Source organism: Dama dama, chromosome 2, assembly GCF_033118175.1.
Source record: "Dama dama isolate Ldn47 chromosome 2, ASM3311817v1, whole genome shotgun sequence".
In the NCBI taxonomy this organism is placed as follows: Eukaryota; Metazoa; Chordata; class Mammalia; order Artiodactyla; family Cervidae; genus Dama; species Dama dama.
In genome coordinates, this window is record NC_083682.1 from 42208874 (window position 1) to 42233226 (window position 24353).

The 24353-nt window shown below is 40.4% G+C and overlaps 1 protein-coding gene across 1 annotated transcript; it reads left to right on the top strand.

Moving 5' to 3' along the window:
• The first annotated feature begins 245 nt into the window (after nt 1-245).
• Nucleotides 246-1269, top strand: LOC133040503 (eukaryotic translation initiation factor 4H-like). Its single transcript, XM_061120275.1, has one exon. The coding sequence runs from the start codon at nt 266-268 to the stop codon at nt 950-952; it is 687 nt and encodes a 228-aa protein (XP_060976258.1). The 5' UTR covers nt 246-265; the 3' UTR covers nt 953-1269.
• Nucleotides 1270-24353: the final 23084 nt, after the last annotated feature.

Genomic DNA, 24353 nt, shown 5'->3' on the forward strand with positions numbered 1-24353 from the left:
TCCCTGTCATGGATCCTCTGTGGTCTGATTGTTTCTAACATAAGTGATAGTGTACAGGGCCCGGTGGGGCTCCTGGGCACAAGGCCGTTCTGTGTCCCCTATTTCACTGATTATAGGAGACAGTCTTTACTCAGCCTCCATGACCTTCCCTGAGTTTCAATGGGCAGATTCAAGTTGTTAATTAGGGAAGGGAGGGGATGTGAGACCAGGGAGAAACAGCAATCAAGAACAGCCTTGGGGGTTCCTCTCGGAGCGGAGACGGCAAATGGCGGACTTCGATACCTACGACGATCGGGCCTACAGCAGCTTCGGCGGCGGCAGGGGGTCCCGTGGCAGTGCTGGTGGCCATGGTTCCCACAGCCAGAAGGAGCTGCCCACAGAGCCCCCCTACACAGCATATGTGGGTAATCTAACTTTTAACACAGTTCAGGGCGACATAGACGCTATCTTTAAGGATCTCAGCATAAGGAGTGTACGGCTAGTCAGAGACAAAGACACAGACAAATTTAAAGGATTCTGCTATGTAGAATTTGATGAAGTGGATTCCCTTAAGGAAGCCTTGACATACGACGGTGCACTCTTGGGTGACCGGTCACTCCGCGTGGACATTGCAGAAGGCAGAAAGCAAGACAAAGGCGGCTTCGGGTTCAGGAAAGGCGGACCCGACGACAGAGGTTTCGGGGATGACTTCTTAGGAGGCCGGGGAGGGAGTCGCCCAGGTGACCGGCGAACAGGCCCCCCAGTGGGAAGTCGTTTCAGAGATGGCCCTCCCCTTCGAGGGTCCAATATGGATTTCAGAGAGCCAACAGAAGAGGAAAGAGCACAGAGACCACGGCTCCAGCTTAAACCTCGAACAGTTGCAACGCCCCTCAATCAAGTAGCCAACCCCAACTCTGCCATCTTCGGGGGAGCCAGGCCCAGAGAGGAAGTCGTTCACAAGGAGCAAGAATGAGCGTGCGGTGGGGAGGGAATGGGCTGTGGGGGGCGCGCGAGCGAGACCACAGCCTGGCTAGCCCCCCGGACCGGCAGTCCTGCAGTTACCATTCCTGCGCCTGGCCTTTGTCCTCCTTTCTTACAACGGAAACACAGAGCTTGTGAGTGCATGTCAGCCGTTAACAAGTGGTTTTTAGTACATTCTTGGCTTCGCTGCATCTCCCTGGTGCCTGTTCTGTGCTTTTTTCCTGCCACTCCTCCCCTTTTCCTTCTGTCCCTCTCCTTCTCGCCCCTCGTCTCCTTCCAGCACACGCGCTGCTCCAGAGGGACAGAGGCGGCCGCCGTGCGGGCGTCTCTGGGCTGAAGCGCTGCCTCATTTCTCTCCATTGCTTCCTCCTTTTACTTCCGCCACACCGGCCTTTTCCTTTGCGTTTTCTCAGTGCTTCTCTTCTGACCTGCATGTCGAGTTCTGTATTGCTGTGGCTTCCAAGGAAGAAAGCAAGTCCCACGTTGGATAGCCCCTTGTTTTTAGTCAGCTGTGATCAACAGACAGCGTTTGGGACACCTTGCTTTCAAAACAAGGATAAAGTATCTGTTGATCTCTGCAGATTCCTTCCTATAACTATTTATAGGTAGTCCTGAGTCCACTACCCGCTTCCCAGAGGGCTGTTCATGCAGAAGAGGCTCATATTTCAAACAGCAAAACCTGAGAGAAGGACGTGAACTGTCGGTGGGGAGTGCACGTAGGAGATAGGCTGAGCGCCCTGCTGCACTCACGTGTTTTTATCACTCTGCCAGCACTGTGTCCACGCTGGTCTCCCTCAGGCACCAGCCGTGTTAGAGGTCCTCTGTGGCTGGATGCAGTGAACTGCTGTCTGGCTGCCTCTCCGCCGGGCACAGAGGTGCTTCGGGGACCGCAGGGGGTGGCGCCGTGCTGGGCTCGACTCTGTGGACGCGGCTTCTTCTCGGACCCCCAGTGTGTGTCCCGCCTCATCCCCTGCTTATCTGTCCCCCAGTGTTCAGTCACAGTGAGATCCTGTGCTTCCCACCGTCCCTTAATTTTGGAATGAAAATGGGCCTAGAATCTGGCACTTTACTCTCTCGCGTGGTGAATTGAGGATTTGACTATGCAGAGCCGTCAGGTAACAGGGAGGTGGCCCAAGGCCGCCCGGCCTCAGCTTCAGGACGTTCGTTCCTACATGGAGTGTTCAGCGCTCACCTTGGGCCGGGCAGCTAGGCAGGAGCTTCTGAGGTCAGACACCTATGTGTGAACACATTTTTCAGCACCCGAGTCCCAGTTCATTCCACCGGGAGCAGTTCGGGCTTGGCTAGAGCCCCGGAAGAGAGAGACCCTCACCAGCAAGACTGGAGGGCCGGGGCTGCCGGGCCTGGGCGGTGTGCTTAGGAAACCGCTCCTCGTTAGCTGCCACCCTCGGCTTCTCTCTGTCCCCAGGTCTCAGCAATTCACAGAACTCTGCCTCCTGTCCTTCCTTCTACCTGTCATCTTTGCTTCTGAGATAAGAACCATTTGTGTAACACCAATACTTACCTAAAGAAAGACATGCATTATGTGGTTGTAATCAAACCTGATGCTTTCAGATGACCTACTTACATCTTCAATGTGGAAAAGATTAAGAACAAAAACAAATTCATCTAAACTTCTGGGCAATCTAGTTGACTTTTAAATGTAAGAATGGAATTCCAAACACTTAACACATTCAGCTATATGACAGAAAGTAAATCTATGGATATGGTATTTTGTGAATGATCTTTTAAATAAAAGAAAACCTTACGTAATATTTAAAAAAAAAAAAGAACAGCCTTGGGACAAGGTCCTGTTTTCCCAGCAACAGATACACGCAACTAATGGTGTTATTTAGTCGCTCAGAGGTGTCCTACTCTTTGCGACCCCATGCACTGCAGCACGCCAGGCTTCCTCTGTCCTTCACTGCCTCCCAGAGTTTGCTCAGACTCATGTCCATTGAGTTGATGATGCCATCCAACCATCTCGTCACACAGTGGTATCTTTGAGTTATTCTGCAGATACTGAAACCACTTCCAGGTAGCAGAAGGTAGTGATTAATGATGGTACGCTTGCTGCCCACAGGCATGCAGACCCCAGACCAGCTGGACCTGAAGATTGATGATGCTCACTCCTATGGACCTCACCACTAACCCACCAAAAGAACATCCACGAGGTGACCACGCCTTCTTTGATCAGTTACAATAAAAACTTCCTACTGTTTTAGGCAAATTGGGACACATGGTTTTGTGGGCACCAGCCCACTGTGGCTCCCTATGCCTGGTAAAGCAATAAAGCTCCTCTTTCCTACTTCACCCAAAGCTGTCCCTTTCAGATTCAACTAGGCACCAGTGTGCAGAGAAGCTGAGCTTTCGGCATCTCAGGGAGACGGGGCAAGAGGACACTTCCCAGAATCCTTGGGAGAACGTGGTGTCAGTGTGGTTCACACAGCATTAACCCCATCAGCCCCCTTACAGCTGTCTTCTAACCAGCGCGTATGCGCCCAGTCACTCCATCGTCTCCGACTCTTTGTGACCCCATGGGCTGTAGCCCACCAGGTCCCTCTGTCCATGGAGTCTTCCAGGCAAAAAAACTGGGGCAGGTAGCCATTTCCTCCTCCAGGGTATCTTCCTGACCCGGGGATCGAACCTATGTCTCCTGTACTGCTAGTAGATTCTTTGCCACTGAGCCATCTAGGAAGCCCCTTCTCAGTAAGGTTGACAATAATTAACAAAAACAGAGGCAATTTTAGTGAGCACTTATGAATACAAGATATTATATTATATATATATCTATTAGATATTTTATATGCATTAGTTTTCAATCTTAAGTCCATTGTACACATGAAGAAACAGTCTTGCCAAAGATCAGACAGCTTATAAGTGACCAGGGAGTCAATACCTTAAATATTGGGCCTATATGATTCTACTTAGTGGATTTTCACTATCTTAGGAGCCTTATCAAAAAGAGAATGCCCTCTCTCCTCTGTTCTTCTGCCTCTTGCTCTGGCTTGACAAGCCTCATTTCCTTCCTGCAGCCTCAGACCTGGGTGCCTCCTCATTCCATTGGACTGACACCTTGGTTCGACTGATACCTAGATCTCCTGACCTGAGGACTGACTTTCAGATGCGTCTGCCTTCAAGCTCTGCAGCTCACAGGCCAGCCTTGCTCTTTCCCCACACCAAATCTTGGCTCCCAAGATCCCAGGCCCCAGGCTTTCTGGGATACTCCCACCTATTCACAAGAAGATGGGGCAATGAGGCTGAGCTAGTCTACGAGTCTATGAGAATCAGGCATGTCCAGGAAGGAAGGATTCAGAATTGAGAGGACCCCTGTGGACAGAAGCAGACTGGGCAAATTCGACACAGCACCTTCCCTCATGACTTCTGTTCCCTTCCTCTTCTCCAGAGGCAGAGTGATGAAGCATAGAGACAACGAGTTTTCAAGTCAGAGAGACCTGGATCTGAACTGTGGATCTACTACTAAAATGCTATATGACTTTAGGTAACTTACCTAAAGCATTTGAAATTCAAGTTTCTCATCTGTAAAAACCTGTAAGAAGCTGTTTGAATAATGTATATGATGCAGAGCATGTTTCTGAAATTACATCAGCTTGAAAATGTTAGTTTTGGCTTCTTCTGCACAACAGCTGACCCATCAGTCTTGGTTCCAGTCCCTGGGCAGCAACTGGGCACTAGAATCAGCTTCTGTGTTGTCTTTCCCCCTTGTATTCATTAGCTTTTACTCACAAAGAGCAGAACATATAGAACATTAAAGGTAAACATTAATATCTTTGCTTATTTAGGGCTTCCCTTGTGGCTCAGCTGGTAAAGAATCTGCCTGCAATGTGGGAGACCTGGGTTTGATCCCTGGGTTGGGAAGATCCCCTGGAGAAGGGAAAGGCTACCCACTCCAGCATCCTGGCCTGGGGAATTCCACAGACTGAGTCGGACATGACTGAGTGACTTTCACTTTCACTTTCTTTTTGCTTATTTCAGCACTGCTCCTAGTGCTGAAATAAGCAACAAGAGTGCTTATTTCACACTCTTTAAATCAATCACTGATTCTTCCCACACCTTCTTCACCTTCTAGAGCTCTTGAGTTGCATTTAGGTTTTGAGAAGCAAAGGTTGAATAATGTTTAACCTTCAGAAGATTATAACATTGGTCTTGACATTTATGCCTAAAAAAATTATAAACCTTCCTACTTCTTTCAAGTCCGATCCAGGTTTATCATTCCTTCACCCTCTACCACTAGCAGCCTTCCTGGGACATGCAACTGTTAACTATAGTGGATTTTTCAAGCTTTTCATTAGTATTTCTTTCTCAGTCTAAAGATTGAAGCCTCAGCTTCATCTACACTTTCTCATAGGATCTAAATTTTTCCTGAAGTGTGATCTTACACTGTGATGTTTAATATTATGTGTCAACTTGGATAGCCTACAGTGTCCAGCTCTTTGGCCAAAAACTAGTCCAGATGCTGATGTGAAGGTATTTTTAAAATGTGACTAAGATTTAAATCAGTAAACTTTGAGTAAAGAAGATCACTATTTATAATGTAGGTGGGCCTCACCTAATCAGTTAAATGACTTAAGGACAAAGACAAGTTTCCCAGAGAGGGAGGAATTCTCCTAAAAACTATATCATAGAAATCCTCCCTGAGTTTCTAGCCTGCTGCTTGCATAATCCAGGCTTGACGTGGTAGCATCAATTCTTGCCTGAATTTCCAGTCTGCCAGTGTGTCCTACAGGTTTCAGTCATGAGAGCTCTAATAATCACGTGGATCAAGTCCCTAAAATAAATCAATCTCTCCCTCTCTCTTCATATATATATATATATATATATATATATATATATGAAATATTATGAAGTGAAGTGAAAACTGCTCAGTCATGTCCAACCCTTTGCAACCCCATGGACTCCCACCAGGCTTCTCAGTCCAGGGAACTCTCCAGGCAAGAATCCTGGAGTGGGTTGCCATTCCCTCACCAGGGGGATCTTCCTGACCCAGGGGTCGGACCCAGGTCTCCTACATGGTAGGCAGGTTCTTTATTGTCTGAGCCACCAGGGAAGTATATATATTTTATATATATATATATATACACACACACACATATTTCTACTGGGTTTGTTTCTTAGGGAAACCTTACTACATAAAAGGTAAGCTGTATTCTCAATATCTGGGAAGCTTGTTAGAAATGCAGATTCGATGACTCCACCTTATCTGAGATGATACCTAAGCATCTATAGTTTTAAATAAGCATCACAGGTGACTCTGAGACATGGTAAAATTTAGAAACCACTACGTTAGAGTAATAACAGCATGAATGTGGGGCTCCTTCCTTACAGGAGTTAAGCATCAGGTTTATTATCATTTATAACATCATGCAGGCCTTTAAGAACTTTATGAGGTGGGCAAAAATATAAATCAGATGAAGATATTTGGGGTCAGCAGGCCAGATAATTAACATCCTTAACCTAATTGGGATTTTTCCATCTGCTCAAATCGAGTTTCTACACTACTACTAAATGCAGCAGTGCTAGAACTGCTGTAAAGTTTACCAAATTGATAGTTTTTGTGGAAATCTCAAAGGACCTTGCTCAAAATTTTTATCTAGTTAGAACAGGATCTACTTCAGAAAGACTCCCAAAGGAATCAAACATTCTCTTCCTCACTATAAATAATAGTTTTCAATGTATTCATTGCACTATTCTTTACTCATGGCTATAGAGAAATGAAAAATCTATTTAAATAACCCTTTAGTCTTATAGATTAAAGAAAGAGACTTAGGAAAGTTTTGCCCAGTTGCTCAGTTGTAGCCAACTCTGCAACCCCTTGGACTGTAGGTTGCCAGGCTCCTCCATGCATGAAATTTTTCAGGCAAAAATTCTGGAGTGGGTTGCCAGTTCCTACTCCAGCGGATCTTCCCAACCCAGGGATCGAACCCTTGTCTTCAGCATCTCCTGCATTGCAGGCAGATCCTTTACTTATGAGATATTGGAGAAGTTAGATGACTTTAAAAATTATGGAGGCTGAAACATTTAAATCATTTAAGTATGCTCATTTGTTAAAAATTATTGATAAAAATGACTGTAGCTTAATTTCCTCTCTTTGGACTTTTCTAAAATAGTAGTTTCATTTTCAGTTTTGAGAATGATGTTAAATTAATCTTACTAAAGCTCAAATACATTCTATAGAGTTTTGTTCCTGCACTGAATCAGGTTTAATCTGAAAGTTCACCATAGATCACTTTCTACTCATGAAACTTAACAAACAATGTGAAACTTAAATAGAAAAGCCTAACAAGGTTGATTCAAATAATCACCAGTTAGAAAAATTAATCAAATATTAAACTTTTTATGAAAAAATAGAAATCAGCTTGCTTTTGGGGGGCAACTCAAATGTTCTGCCTGCTTCACTCTGGAGAAATTCCAGCAGTGTCTTCTAATGACTGTGATCATCACAGTGTTACATCTCATTCTACACGAGAAGAAACCATTATAAAATGATTGGTAATTTCAAATGCTGTCAAGACAAAATGATTAACTATTAATCAAGAATCTTAGTGATCAGACGGGCTCACAGAACAAGGTGATTGCAGCATCCTTTTGGAGCTGTGGGAATTGATTCCAGAAAAATCAGTCCGGCTTCCGAGACACATCAGGCTCATTTCTTGCCCGGGATCACCAACTAAGCTCGTTTTCACTCCTGGCTCCCCTCTTTTGTGTTGTTTTTATTGTTGTTGTGTCTCTAGGAATGTGTGTTTTACAGGAAAAAAAAGTGTTTAAAACACTTAAGAAACATTTCAAGAAAATGCAAATGGTATGAAGTTATAAATATGGACTAAATAATAAAGACATTACAATAAAAAAAAAAAAATCAGTGTCTCAGGATTAATTCCAAAAGCTTCTTTTGGGCAGAGTTGGCTTTGGGTAAAATTGGGAAAGGCCACATTTTTTTCTCTAACACTAATGTCTCTCAAGGGCTTCCCTGGTGGCCCAGTGATAAAGAATCTGCCTGACAATGTGGGAGATGCAGGTTTGATCTCTCGGTCAGGAAAATCCCCTAGAGAAGGAAATGGCAACCCACTCCAGTAATCTTGCCTGGGCAACCCCACGGACAGAGGAGCCTGGCGGGCTACAGTCCAGGAGGCTGTGAAAGAGTCAGACAGGACTAAGCGACTAAACAACAACGTCTCCAAACTTCTGTTACATCAGAATCACTGGAGGCTTGTTGAAACAGATTTGGCTGGGCTCCATCTCTAGGATTTCGTATTCACTAATACTCAAGGTAAGGCTTGATAATTTGCTTTTCTAACATGTCCCTAGCTGTGGTAATGCTGGCAGCCTGGAACCACAGTTTGAGAATTACCACCCTAGTAAGTGAGATGCCCTAAAAGGGAAAAAAAAAATCACCCTTTAATATACAAAACTAGCATGCCATATTTTTAATCAAATGAATGTGCACAATGATAGCAATTCACACATACTGAACACTTATTTAGGCACTTATTGGTCCAGTTTTTTAAGGAATCTCCACACTATTCTCCATAGTGGCTGAACTACTTTGCATTCCCACCAACAGTGTAAGAGGGTTCCCTTTTATTTAAAATGGATAATCAACAAGGACATGGCACATGGAACTCTGTTCAACGTTATGTGGCAGCCTGGATGGGAGGGGAGTTTGGGGAAGAATGGATACATGTGTATGTGTGGCTGAGTCCCTTCACTGTTTCACCTGAAACTATCACAATATTGTTAATCAGCTATAACCCAACAGAAAATAAAAAGTTTAAATTAAATAAAAATAAAATAAAATAATTTTCACAGGTAAGTAATTTCATTATCTCCATTTACAGAGAGAAAACTGAAGATTAGCTGCTGTTGTTGTTTAGTCACTAAGTCATGTCTGACTCTTTGCAACCCATGGACTAGCCCACCAGGCTCCTCTGTCCATGGGGTTTCCCAGGCAAGAATATTGGAAAGGGTTCAGTTTCAGTTCAGTCGCTCAGTCGTGTCTGACTCTTTGCGACCCCATGAATCGCAGCACGCCAGGCCTCCCTGTCCATCACCAACCCGAGAAGTTCACTTAAACTCATGTCCATCGAGTCGGTGATGCCATCCAGCCATCTCATCCTCTGTCATCCTCTTCTCCTCCTGCCCCCAAGCCCTCCCAGCATCAGGGTCTTTTCCAATGACTCAACTCTTCGCATCAGGTGGCCAAAGTACTGGAGTTTCAGCTTCAGCATCAGTCCTTCCAATGAACACCCAGGAATGATCTGCGTTAGGATGGACTGGTTGGATCTCCTTGCAGTCCAAGGGACTCTCAAAAGTCTTCTCCAACACCACAGTTCAAAAACATCAATATTTTGGTGCTCAGCTTTCTTCACAGTCCAACTCTCACATCTACTGAAAAAACCATAGCCTTGACTAGACAGATCTTTGTTGGCAAAGTAATGTCTCTGCTTTTTAATATGCTATCTAGGTTGGTCATAGCTTTCCTTCCAAGGAGTAAGCGTCTTTTAATTTCATGGCTGCAATCACCATCTGCAGTGATTTTGGAACCCCCCCAAAATAAAGTCTGACACTGTTTCCACTGTTTCCCCATCTATTTCCCATGAAGTGATGGGACCAGATGCCATGATCTTAGTTTTTTGAACATTGAGTTTTAAGCCAACTTTTTCACTCTCCTCTTTCACTTTTATCAAGAGGCTTCCTTTTCATTTTCTGCCATAAGGGTGGTGTCATCTGCATATCTGAAGTTATTGATATTTCTCCCAGCAATCTTGATTCCATCTTGTGCTTCTTCCAGCCCAACGTTTCTCATGATGTACTCTGCATATAAGTTAAATAAGCAGGGTGGCAATATACAGCCTTGACGTACTCCTTTTCCTATTTGGAACCAGTCTGTTGTTCCATGTCCAGTTCTAACTGTTGCTTCCTGACCTGCATATAGGTTTCTCAAGAGGTGGGTCAGGTGGTCTGGTATTCCCATCTCTGACAGAATGTGGTCCACTGGAGAAGGGAATGGCAAACCACTTCAGTATTCTTGCCTTGAGAACCCCATGAACAGTATGAAAAGGCAAAATGATAGGATATTGAAAAAGGAACACCCCAGGGCGGTAGGTGCCCAATATGCTCCTGGAGATCAGTGGAGAAATAACTCCAGAAAGAATGAAGGGATGGAGCCAAAGCAAAAACAATACCCAGATGTGGATGTGACTGGTGATAGAAGCAAGGTCCGATACTGTGAAGAGTAATATTGCATAGGAACCTGGAATGTTAGGTGCATGAATCAAGGCAAATTGGAAGTGGTCAAACAGGACATGGCAAGAGTGAATGTCAACATTCTAGGAATCAGCAAACTAAAATGGACTGGAATGGGTGAATTTAACTCAGATGACTATTTTATCTACTACTGTGGGCAGGAATCCCTTAGAAGAAATGGAGTAGCCATCATGGTCAACAAAAGAGCTCAAAATGCAGTACTTGGATGCAATCTCAAAAATGACAGAATGATCTGTGTTCATTTCCAAGGCAAACCATTCAATATCATGGTAATCCAAGTCTATGCCCCAACCAGTAATGCTGAAGAAGCTGAAGTTGAACGGTTCTATGAAGACCTACAAGACCTTTTAGAACTAACTGGAAAGGGTAGCCATTTCCTTCTCCAGGGGATCTTCCCCACCCAGGGATCAAATCCATGTCTCTTGCATTGGCAGACAGATTCTTTACCACTGAGCCACTAGAGTTAAATAAATAGCCTGAAGTCACATAGACAGTAGAAGATGGAACTGACATTTGGACCCAGGCAGTCTGACACTAAAGCACAGTATTGACCTTTGACATATGTATACACCTCTCAAAGAGAGCTTGTCATATAGTAAGAAGAGACTAAGCTTTGAGGTCAGATAGAATTGCAGTGAAACAAGCTTCACATCACATTTACTGCTGAATGTGATAGACAAATTAATCTTTTATCTTCAGTGTTTTTAGAGGACAAAAGGAAATGATATCTATTTTTGTAGAAAGGTTGGAAAATGAAAATAAAATAATTTAGGTAAAATGACTGATAAAAGTCTAGCAGGTGTGGTGATCAACAAATGGTATTCATCATCTGTTCACATTGATGGTACCTCTATATACCTTAAGAATTAGCTTCCCAATTCGATCACCCACCCATCCATCCAATTTTCATATGTTAAAAAATTATTAGAAACAAACATTGAGATGATTTCTTAGAACTACAGATCTATAAACCAATAGCATTCTATACACACTAATGATAAACTGGGTTCAGATGAAGACCAGTCAGTGGGATGAGATGCAGTGTTTACCGATTCAAGTCTGAGGTTTTCTACTACAGCTGTTCTCTCACAACATTCCCTTTTTTCCTACACATTCCAAGTGCCGGCTCAGTACCTGGGGATTTGGTCTTTCAGGACAGATGCTTTTTTTAGCTGTGGTATTGTCCAGAAACAGGCAATGTAGCCTACTGAACAGCTGCCTCAACCTCGGAAGTGTTGAATCCATCTGTGGATAGAGTTTTTCCTTGCCTCCTTTGGCTGCAGTAAATTTGCCATCTGGTACACTGCAGCACTGCAGATGTAGCGCTGCCCAGTATGTGATTCATATCTGCAGACAGTGTGGGGAGAGAGCCATAGCAACAGGCCCCTCAAAATTGAGACAATTAAAAGTCAATGTTATATAACAGGATTTTTTTGTTTTATTTTTATATTGGGAGGGCAACTAGTTTGTATTTTTTATAGGTTGTATTGAGATAATACACTGAATTTAACAATTACATTAATAATCCACTTCTCCTGTAAGTCATGCCACAAAAAAAAAGGAACACAAAAACTCAAAAAGTGCCATATATTCTATCATCAGTTAATCAAATTTCAAATTGGAGTTTCTTTGCCTGGTCCTAATTATAAGTCCACAAATTAGATTTATAAGTAATCAATAAGGAACAAGAAAATGTGATTTTATGTAGAGTTTACTGATACTCAATTATTCAATATATATTGAGTCCCTATTATAAGCCAGGCACTGAAATGAACAAACAGTCTTTGTCTTTGAGAAGCTGCAATTCTGGTAGAGAAGAAAGGAACTCAAATGCCTTCAATACATTTATTTTAAATGATACATGTTGTACTATGAGAAGTTGCAAGGCTATTCTTTTAGTAAGACAGAGAGGCGAGTTTCCTGGATCACTCCTTCATGTTGAAACATCCTAAAATTCTGGGAGGTGGGTCATAGAGGATCTTGCTGTGATTTATGTTGGAGAGTGTTTTGCCTATGTTCTCCTCTAGGAGTTTTATAGTTTCTGGTCTTACATTTAGATCTTTAATCTATTTTGAGTTTATTTTTGTGTATGGTGTTAGAAAGTGTTCTAGTTTCATTCTTTTACAAGTGGTTGACCAGTTTTCCCAGCACCACTTGTTAAAGAGGTTGTCTTTTTTCCATTGTATATCCTTGCCTCCTTTGTCAAAGATAAGGTGTCCATAGGTTCGTGGATTTATCTCTGGGCTTTCTATTCTGTTCCATTGATCTATATTTCTGTCTTTGTGCCAGTACCATACTGTCTTGATGACTGTGGCTTTGTAGTAGAGTCTGAAGTCAGGCAGGTTGATTCCTCCAGTTCCATTCTTCTTTCTCAAGATTACTTTGGCTATTCGAGGTTTTTTGTATTTCCATACAAATTGTGAAATTCTTTGGTCTAGTTCTGTGAAAAATACCGTTGGTAGCTTGATAGGGATTGCATTGAATCTATAGACTGCTTTGGGTAGAATAGCCATTTTGACAATATTAATTCTTCCAATCCATGAACACGGTATGTTTCTCCATCTGTTTGTGTCCTCTTTGATTTCTTTCATCAGTGTTTTATAGTTTTCTATGTATAGGTCCTTTGTTTCTTTAGGTAGATATACTCCTAAGTATTTTATTCTTTTTGTTGCAATGGTGAATGGTATTGTTTCCTTAATTTCTCTTTCTGTTTTTTCATTGTTAGTATATAGGAATGCAAGGGATTTCTGTGTGTTAATTTTATATCCTGCAACTTTACTATATTCATTGATTAGCTCTAGTAATTTTCTGGTAGAGTCTTTAGGGTTTTCTATGTAGAGGATCATGTCATCTGCAAACAGTGAGAGTTTTACTTCTTCTTTTCCTATCTGGATTCCTTTTACTTCTTTTTCTGCTCTGATTGCTGTGGCCAGAACTTCCAACACTATGTTGAATAGTAGTGGTGAGAGTGGGCACCCTTGTCTTGTTCCTGATTTCAGGGGAAATGCCTTCAATTTTTCACCATTGAGGGTGATGCTTGCTGTGGGTTTGTCATATATAGCTTTTATTATGTTGAGGTATGTTCCTTCTATTCCTGCTTTTTGGAGAGTTTTAATCATAAATGAGTGTTGAATTTTGTCAAAGGCTTTCTCTGCATCTATTGAGATAATCATATGGTTTTTATCTTTCAATTTGTTAATGTGGTGTATTACATTGATTGATTTGCGGATATTAAAGAATCCTTGCATTCCTGGGATAAAGCCCACTTGGTCATGGTGTATGATTTTTTTAATATGTTGTTGGATTCTGTTTGCTAGAATTTTGTTAAGGATTTTTGCATCTATGTTCATCAGTGATATTGGCCTGTAGTTTTCTTTTTTTGTGGCATCTTTGTATATATTGGAAATAAAAGCAAAACTAAACAAATGGGACCTAATGAAACGTAAAAGCTTTTGCACTACAAAGGAAACTATAAGTAAGGTGAAAAGACAGCCCTCAGATTGGGAGAAAATAATAGCAAATGAAGAAACAGACAAAGGATTAATCTCAAAAATATACAAGCAACTCCTGAAGCTCAATTCCAGAAAAATAAATGACCCAATCAAAAAATGGGCCAAAGAACTAAACAGACATTTCTCCAAAGAAGACATACAGATGGCTAACAAACACATGAAAAGATGCTCAACATCACTCATTATTAGAGAAATGCAAATCAAAACCACAATGAGGTACCATTACACGCCAGTCAGGATGGCTGCTACCCAAAAGTCTACAAGCAATAAATGCTGGAGAGGGTGTGGAGAAAAGGGAACCCTCTTACACTGTTGGTGGGAATGCAAACTAGTACAGCCGCTATGGAAAACAGTGTGGAGATTTCTTAAAAAACTGGAAATAGAACTGCCATATGACCCAGCAATCCCACTTCTGGGCATACACACTGAGGAAACCAGATCTGAAAGAGACACGTGCACCCCAATGTTCATCGCAGCACTGTTTATAATAGCCAGGACATGGAAGCAACCTAGATGCCCATCAGCAGATGAATGGATAAGGAAGCTGTGGTACATATACGCCATGGAATATTACTCAGCCATGAAAAAGAATTCATTTGAACCAGTCCTAATGAGATGGATGAAGCTGGAGCCCATTATACAGAGTGAAGTAAGCCAGAAAGATAAAGAACATTACAGCATACTGACACATGTATATGGAATTTAGAAAGGTGATAACGATAACCCTATATGCAGAACAGAAAAAGAGACACAGAAATACAGAACAGACTTTTGAACTTTGTGGGAGAATGTGAGGGTGGGATATTTCAAAAGAACAGCATGTATACTATCTATGGTGAAACAGATCACCAGCCCAGGTGGGATGCACGAGACAAGTGCTCGGGCCTGGTGCACTGGGAAGACCCAGAGGAATCGGGTGGAGAGGGAGGTGGGAGGGGGTATCGGGATTGGGAATACATGTAAATCCATGGCTGATTCATATCAATGTATGACAAAACCCACTGGAAAAAAAAATAATAATAATAAAAATTAAAAAAAAAAAAAAGAAACATCCTAAAAATACTAGATGATATATTAAAAATAAATTTGAAGCACTAATAAGCTACCAGGAAAGTAAGGCATTCTAGGTCAGGCACTGATAAAGAACAGCAGTTCAAAGAACAGCTATCAAGAGCTTGGCAGATGGATTCACTCTAAAGACGGCTGCCAAACTACATGAACCTGAGTTTAGGTTCTCATGGATGCATGGAATGAAGGAGATGGGAAACAAAGCGTTACAGCCGGCCAAAACCGATTTCTCCACTAAAGCTAGGACTCTGAGGGTAGAAGAACCTCTCCAGAATGAAGATAGATTAGAACCCCCCCAAAAAAAACAACAATAAAATCACTTTCAGTGAATGAAAAATTAATTGTGTTGAAACCTGGTCACATATTTAAATTAGAGTGGTCCTGTATTGGCAGCACTTGGCAAAAGCAAGGCAAATAAATCCTCGCTGTAGTATTCATCTTTATACCAGGACTCAAATAATTCCCATGTATGAAAGTCTAAGGAAAGTAAGTACATGAAAAAATAAGATTAAAAAAACCCAGCAAACTAAATCCACAAGGAAACAAGCTACCATAAATAAGAACCAGTATTAAACAGAGAGCTGACACAGTCTTATAAAGTAAGATAATTAAATTAGCAGATACAGATTATAACTGTTTAAAGAAATAAAATACAAGCTTGAAATTATGTATACAGAAAAAAAGGAACTAGAATCAAAGATCAAATTGAAAACAGTTCAAAAAGAATAAGTGGATTTAGCACCATGTTAGAGAGAAGAATAAGGAATTAGTAAAGTAAAAGATGGATCTGAGAAATCATCTCAAACTAGTATGGAGAGATTGAATGTCATATATAAAAGAGAAGCAAAGAGGCACAGATACTGAAGAAAATCCAGCATATCGTAGGGTTCCCAGAGCAGAAAAAAGGAAGGGCAGAAGTAACAATGGAATTAATTTTGGCTGAGCATTTTCTAGTACATTTTACATATAAGTCTCACAATAATCACAAGGCAAAATCCTATAGTAGATACACAAAAGATAAAGATAGAGGAATATAAGCATTCCACTAAAGAAAGCCATGATGCTTTTGAACTGTGGTGTTGGAGAAGACTCTTGAGAGTCCCTTGGACTGTAAGGAGATCCAACCAGTCCATCCTAAGGGAAATCAGTCCTGAATATTCATTCAAAGGACTGATGCTGAAGCTGAAACGCCAATACTTTGGCTACCTGATGCGAAGAGCTGGCATTTGAAAATACCCTGATGCTGGGAAAGATTGACGGCAGGAAGAGAAGGGGACAACAGAGGATGAGATGGTTGGATGGCATCACCGACTCAATGGACATGGGTTTGGGTAAACTCTGGGAACTGGTGATGGACAGGGAGGTCTGGCGTGCTATGGTTCATGGGGTTGCAAAGAGTCAGACACAACTGAATGACTGAAATGAACTGAAGTGAAGTGAAAGTCATCAAACGAGAGAGTAAGTGAAGAAAGGAACAGAAAGGATTGAAAAACAGCCCATAAACAGTTAACAAAATGGCAATACAAATATGCATGTGTGTGTGCTAAGTCACTTAAACTGTGTCTGACACTTTGCAACCCCATGGACTGTAGCACACCAGGTTCCTCTGTCCATAGGATTCTCCAGACAAGAATACTGCAGTGGATTGCCAGTTCCTTCTCCAGGGAATCTTCTCAACTCAGGGATCGAACCTGCAGCTCCTGCACTGCAAGGGGATTCTTGACTGCTGAGCCACCGGGGAAGCCCCAGTACCAATAAACCTGTCAATAATTACTCTAAATTGAAATGGACTAAATTCTCCAATCAAAAGACACTGAATGGCTGAATAGGTAAAAAGCAAGATCCATTATGTGTTGCATATGAGAGACTGATTTTATATGTAAAGACACACACAGACTGACAATGAAAAGATGAAGAAAGTATTCAGTGCAAAAGGAAACCAAAAGAAAGCTGGAGTCCATATACTTATATCAGAAAATAAACTTTAAAACAAAGACTGTAACAATGAGAGACAACGAGTGTTACGTAATGACAAAGGTATCAATCCAACAAAAGGATATAATGTTTGTAAATATTTATGTAAATATCTAAACATAGGAGCATCTAAAGATACAGAGCAAACAGTAAAAGACCTAAAGGGAGAAACTGCCATAATAATAGTAGGGGGTTTTTAGACCCTATTTACATCAGTGGATAGTTAATGCAGCAAAATAAATAAGGAGATATTAGCAAGCCTTAAACAACATGTTATTCCAGATACATACAGAACATTCTGTACAAAAGGAACAGGAGACTGACATATATGCACCACTATGTGTAAAACAGATAAATAATGAGAACCTACTGATTGGCACAGGGAGCCTTCTCAGTGATCCGTGATGACGTAAATGGGAAGGAAGTCTAAAGAATGGATATATGTAAACATGACGATTCACTTTACAGCAGAGACTAACACATTTTAAAGCAACTGTAGGTGCACTGGGAAGACCCAGAGGAATCAGGTGGAGAGGGAGGTGGGAGCGGGGATCGGGATGGGGAATACGTGTAAATCCATGGCTGATTCATATCAATGTATGACAAAACCCACTGGAAAAAAAAAAAAATAAAGCAACTGTATTCCAGTTGCTAATAAAAGCAACCAGAGCATTTTCCAGGATAGATTATATACTGGGTCACAAAACAAGTCTTAATAAATATCAGAGGACTAAAATCGTATCAAGCATCTTTTCCAATCACAATGATATGAAACCAGAAATTAACTACAAAAAGCTGGAAAATTCACAAATATGTGGAGATTTAAAACAACGTGCTACTGAACAAAGAAGAAATCAAGGACCTATCTCCAAATATAATCAAATTCAGAGTCACTGAGGGTTAGGGCTTCAGATGGATTCTAGGGGGACACAATTCGGTCCATTACAGAAGCCCAGAAAGAAAATAGCCCTATGTAAGGCTAGGAGCGAAGGTCAGGGAAAGATATCTTTAAAAAAAGGGAGAGACACTGTTGGATGCATTTACTATTGAGAAGTAATGGCCTATAGGGGTTTGGGAAGAAGCAATAATAGGTATATCATATTTAAAGAAACAAATCATGAAACAATTACTAATTCCAGAGAACCAAAAGATACAAAAAAATATCTATTTAGTTTAGCCATGAGTTATATTTACATAGCTATAATAACTATGTTGTATAATGATTTAATGAAAAATTCTGTGATATAGCTATACTGGTAAGGTGGAGAGAAATATTGGGAAATTGGATTGTGGTTTTTATCTTCCACAGTAGAAAACCAATAAATCCTTAAAATGGTAAATCTGAGGGTTAATATATGTATATTATTAAGAAATATGAAGGTATATAATTGGAGAAAGAATGAAAAGATTTGAAAATGATATCCTTTGGGGATCAGTGTTTGGTACATAAAGAGTGTCAAGAAAGGAGACTATTTGCATATATGACTTTCATAAAATAAATGCAGTGTGGTTAGAACAATATAACACTATTTCAGGTTATAAAATTAATGCATGTTCACTGTAGAAAATTTGGGAAATAGAGAGGTGCCAAAAGAAAATACTCCACTGTTAACATGGCTATCTCACATACATGCTCTGCACCTGCTGTTTTATACTCTTATCATTTAAAAACATATGATGATTTTTCCATGACTCTAACTTCTATATTTTTTAAAATTAAAAAAATGCAAGGAAACCCAAAGTAGAAAATCACTAACTCTCCATGGAAATGAAAGGAAGTCCCCATAAAAGACGTGACCTTGAACTAGACCTTAAAATACAGGAAATAATAAAATAATCGAGCTCTTACTATGGGTCAGACAACTGACTAAATGCTTTACTTGCATCATACCATTTAATTTTCATAATAAATCTGAAAATAAGCTACTGTTAATGTATCTAAAATTTACATAGTTGGAGGTTAAGGCTTAGTGAGGTTTAGCTCAAGGTCATTTGGCTAATAAGTGGCAGTGTTAGAATTTTAAAAATCATGACCACATGGTAAAAAGCACTCTACCTATTGGTCTCAAACACACCCAGCTGCCCAGTCTCAGTCTCCCCGACTCAAGTCATGACACAGAGGAAGTGGTTAATGAAGACAAGAGGGGAGGACACCTAAAATAGAAGGAACCATTTATTAAACAGTCCAGAAGCATGACAACTTAAGGTCTGGACTTGAGACAGATGTGTTTTTCTTGCATGGAAATCATCATATGTGTAGGAAGATTTGGTCTTCCCTGTGGCTCAGTGGTTAAGAATTTGCCTACGGTGCAGGAGACTCAGGTTCAGTTCCTGGGTTGGGAAGATCCCGTGGAAGAGGAAATGGCAACCTACTCCAGTGTTCTTGCCTGAAAATTCCCATGGACAGAGGAGCCTGGAGGGTTACAGTCCAAAGGGTCACAAGGAGTCAGACATGACTTACCAACTGAGCATGCACATGTGTAGGAATATTTGACTGAAGAGGTTATTTGATGTCACAATAGGAAACACTTTGACTAGGAGGGTCCCCCAAAACACTGCAGATGGTGACTGCAGTCATGAAATTAAAAGATGCTTGCTCCTTGGAAGAAAAGCTATGATCAACCTAGATAGCATATTAAAAAGCAGAGATATTACTTTGCTAACAAAGGTATGTTTAGTCAAGGCTATGGTTTTTCCAGTAGTCATGTATGGGTGTGAGAGTTGGACCATAAAGAAAGCTGAGTGCCAAAGAATTGATGCCTTTGAACTGTGGTGTTGGAGAAGACTCTTGAGAGTCCCTTGGACTGCAGGAGATCCAACCAGTCCATCCTAAAGGAGATCAACCCTGAATATTCACTGGAAGGAATGATACTGAAACTGAAACTCCAATACTTTGGCCACCAGATGCAAAGAGCTGACTCCCGGGAAAAGACCCTGATGCTGGGAAAGATTGAAGGCAGGAGGAGAAAGGGACAACAAAGGATGAGATGGTTGGAGGGCATCACTGACTCAATGGATATGAGTTTGAGTAAACTCCGGGAGCTGGTGATGGACAGGGAGGCCTGGCGTGCTGCAGTCCATGGGGTCGCAAAGGGCCGGACATGACTGAGTGACTGAACCGACTGACTGACTAGCATGGACTTCCATCAACTGGCTCTGCTTGTCAAACAGGGACCTCGGTGTCCCCGACCATCCATGTGAAAGGAGGTTTATGAAGGCACAGGATAAACAGCACTCAGTTTTGACTTGTTAGTAAATAATTTAAAAGATCAATTTTATCAATTTACAAATTTATAAAATTTACAAATTTTATCAATTTTACTTAAAACAAAAGCAAATATCCATGGAGTAGAATTCAAAATTTATTTGAATTTTTAACTTAAAGCCAAAGACTTCAAATAAGTTTTCTTTTCTTTTTTTTCTTTTTTTTTGCTTTTGGCAGGCTCTTATGACAATCTCTCAGATCTCAAGGGTCCAAGTTTGATTCTCTCTTTAGAAAAAATTTAGTGGAAAAATTTTAAGGAATATTCTTGGAAATATGAATCTAATTGAGAATGACATGACTGGTAAGTTTTATTTAAAATGTTACTTACCCCTAAGGAAATATAACAAATAACCCTATTGACAAAAATTTAGCTATGTTTTATTCTTTCACTAACCCCAGCCTGAAAACACATGAATCTGCTCCAATGGTAGTGTTGATTTAGGAAGAATCTGAGTGAGTGAGAAGCCAGTCTAAATCAGAAAATAAAAATCCCTAAATCCATATTACCATCATGCACTAAAAATGTCTTGATGTTCTTAGTCTTTCTACCACCAAAATAATCAGTTCACTCATAGAATATTTGTAAAACTTCAGACAAAAACCAATCTTGAATGCATCTCTTTTCAAACAGAAATTTTATTAATAGCAACATGTAGAAACTGCTATAAACCACAGCTTACAAAATGGAGAAATAGGTTGTCTGCTACAGTTATTAATAGCTTTCTAAATGGAAAAGATGAGATTAAAACCCAGCAGCATCTATAAACAATGTCGTAATCTTGGATTGGATCTTTGGACAGAAAAAGAACATTAGTGGAAAATTTGGTGAAATTCAAATACTGCCCTGGAGTTTAGGAAATAGTAATTCACCAATGTTGGTTTCTTAGTTTTTGTCAAATGTACCATGATAATGTAGGATTAACACTAAGAGAAAATGAGTGAGGATTATATGGGAACTCCCTCTGCTATCTTTGAAACATTTCTGTAAATCTAAATATTATAAAATAAAATATTTACTAAAAATTATTTTAAAAACACTGAATTCAACATTATGAAAACAGAAATGTTTGTTCAAAACCACAGTGAGATTTCACCTCATACCTGTCAGAAAGGTGATCATCAAAAAGACAACAAGTAACAAATGTTGGTGAGGATGCAGGGAAAGAGAAGCCTAGTTCACTGTTGGTGGGAATGTAAGCTGGTGCAAGCACCAGGGAAAACAGTATGCAGGTTCTTTAAACAATTAAAACTAGAACTACCATGTGATTCCATAAGTCCACTCCTGGGTATATACTCAAAGAAAACAAAAATACTAATGCCAAAAGATATATGCATCCCAATGTTCCTAAGAGCATTATTTACAATAGCCAGGACATGGAAGCAGCCTACGTGTCCAACAAAAGAATAATGGATAAATAAGATGGGCTACATAGGCACGCGGAATATTACTCAGCCATAAAAGAATGAAATTTTGCCATTTGCAACAACATGCGTGGACCGGGAGGGTATTTATGCTTAGTGAAGTTAAGTCAGAGAGAGAAAAACAAATACTGTGTTTTCACTTATATGTGCAATGTGGAAAATAAAACAAATGAATCTAATAAAGTAGAAATAGAATCACATATAGTACAGAGAACAACCAGTGGGGAGAGGGGTAAAAGGAAGGGCAAAGATAGGGTATGGCTATCAAGAAGTGTACACGACCACTATAAAATAAATAAGATACAAGCATGTACTGTAAAGGGAATATTGCCAATGTTTTATAATAACTTTAAATGTGCATAATCTGTAAAAAATACTGAATCACTATATTGTACACCTGAAACTAATATAGCACTGTAAATCAACTACACTTGAATGAAAAAATTCCCAGGCAGGGAATTTGGATAGCTATGACTCAAGTGAGAAAATCCTGGTATATCTGAGGGACTCCAAGTTGGTCACTGTGATTGCAACCTGGTAGAGTGAGGCAAAAGGAGGACAGAGAAGATAAAGGGAACAGATTCCATAAGTCCTTGTGGGGAGAATGAAGCACTTATATATCAGAACAGTGGAAGCTAGAGAGTGACAGGACTTGAACAAACTTTAGAGATCACTCTGGCACTCTGGCAGAGGAGATTAGAAAAGAGCAAGAACCAAATTAGGGAAAACTAATTCGGAGTCCATGGTAAAGGCTGATGTGAACATAATATCTGAGACATATTTTGGAGCTTGCGGTAGGCTGAATAGTTCATTTCCTCCAAAGATGTCTATGCTTTAATCTTTACAGTTTGTGACTATGTTCTCTTGCATGCATAATGGGATTTTACAGATACAATTAAAGTTATGTATCTTAAAATGAGATAAGCTTGGATTATCCAAGTGGTTATAATTTGATTGCATGAGCTCTCAAAAGGAGAGAATTATCTCCAGCTAGGAGCAGAAGACTTCAGAGACACGCCATAAGGAGAAGTCAGAGATTCCAAGTTTGAGAAGGACTGGACGGGCTGTTGCTGGCCCCTGAGCACAGGACAGGCTGTGCCTCGTTGAGGGTCTAACAGAGCTCAGAGCTCCCACGTGTCCCAAGGTGGGCAGCTGTCGTAGAATGTCTCCTATGTGCCCCACAGTGTCTGAGAAGTGCTAAAGGTGAGAGATAGCCCCAGTGAGTTTTTTTAATTCCTGATGGTTAAGGAGTTGCCAAAGGTCTTGTGATCTGGAGAGGACTCGAAGCTTGAGTGCAAGAATGATAAATCCCAGAGGCCATGCCACCTGCTCCCCACTGCCTTGTCACTGAGCGACAATGCAGACACAGCCCCAGGAAAAGAGTTCCTGGGGACTTCAAGACACCTTGGAAGAATGGGAACTCGGAAATATATTCAGTTTAGGTGTAGGAAAGTAAAATAAAGGTACATTTCTTACAGAGGTGAATTTCTGTGCTGCTATTCATACACAATTAAACCACTGTCATCATTATCATCATCATAGGAGATTGAGAGGCAAATTAGGAGTCTAGAAAGTAAAATAAGGCAGAAAGAGATGAAGACAGCTGTGGAAAATGAAGGCTGTTGAATCCACTTTATTCTGTGTCTGGTGTCCTGCCAGTGGAGGAAGAAGTCAGGGGAAGATCACCAGGCTGTTCTTGCTCCGAGGGCAACTGCTGGGCAAAGACCTTGCACATCAGCCACAGCTGCCACGCTTTACTTCCTACTCCACCCTTTCGGTATCCATTCTTCAGTAACTGTTTATTCATTGCCTTTTCTGTGAATTGTTTTTCAAGTTGTTCATCAGCTTTTCTGATTACCAAACAACATGCTTTAAATTTGGCAAGCTAACTGACTTAGTGATGAATGATTATATACGCACATATTTATTTTCTTTCTTAAAATATATTTAAAACAGCTAATTCACCTGCAACTTCCTGTTTGAACAATGCACTCATTTAAATAGATTTAGCAAAGGGCACACATTTGAGAGTTAACACATTAAAGAGACTTAATTGCTGATTCACCTTGCAAGTACTCTGACAAATCTCTGCTCTTTTGCCTCTGTGTCTATAAAGTGATACACAGCTTTTTCAGATTGATCTGGGATAAAATATTGTGTGATTTATTAAATTTCTGGAACACTCCTATGACGGAGTTGTACTAAACTAATTCTTAAAATGAGAAAATAGAGGGTAGGAAAGGCAATTAACTACACATGGAAAATTTAGCTAAAACCAGATATGAAACTTCTCACAATAGGTACTTCTGAGCAGTGGGGATAGTGAGGGGTGAGGAGAGAGGAGCTATTACCTTCCCCTCTCTGATACTGGAGTTTCATTTTTACTAACAACACACACTAATTTAATCAGTTAAATTTTTCAAAAAATAAAATTACCTAGTGATTATAATGTTCCTGTTCCTTATTTAGTTTGATTTATATATAATGGAATAATTTGCAGCTGTCATCACCTCCCAAATTATTTCCTGGTTTCTGTCAATTGAATGCTCAGTTCAGTCAATACTCCTGTGAACCCTTTTCCCAATTCTACTCTATTAGATTAGCCAGCTAATATAGCTTATTTTTTTCAATAATTATTCAGTCAAGGGTATTTATCCAACACATACTATGTGTTCAGCATTATACTAAACATTGTAGAAGGTACAGGATAGTAGTAAAGGTAATAGTAATAAAAAATAACAATGGATAATGTTGAGTACATAGATGCCAGTGAGTATTTTAAGAGCTTTTCATGAATTCCCTCCTTTTATTTCCCAGAACAACCCAATGAAGCATACAATTATTCTCTTCACTTTATAAATAAAGTAATT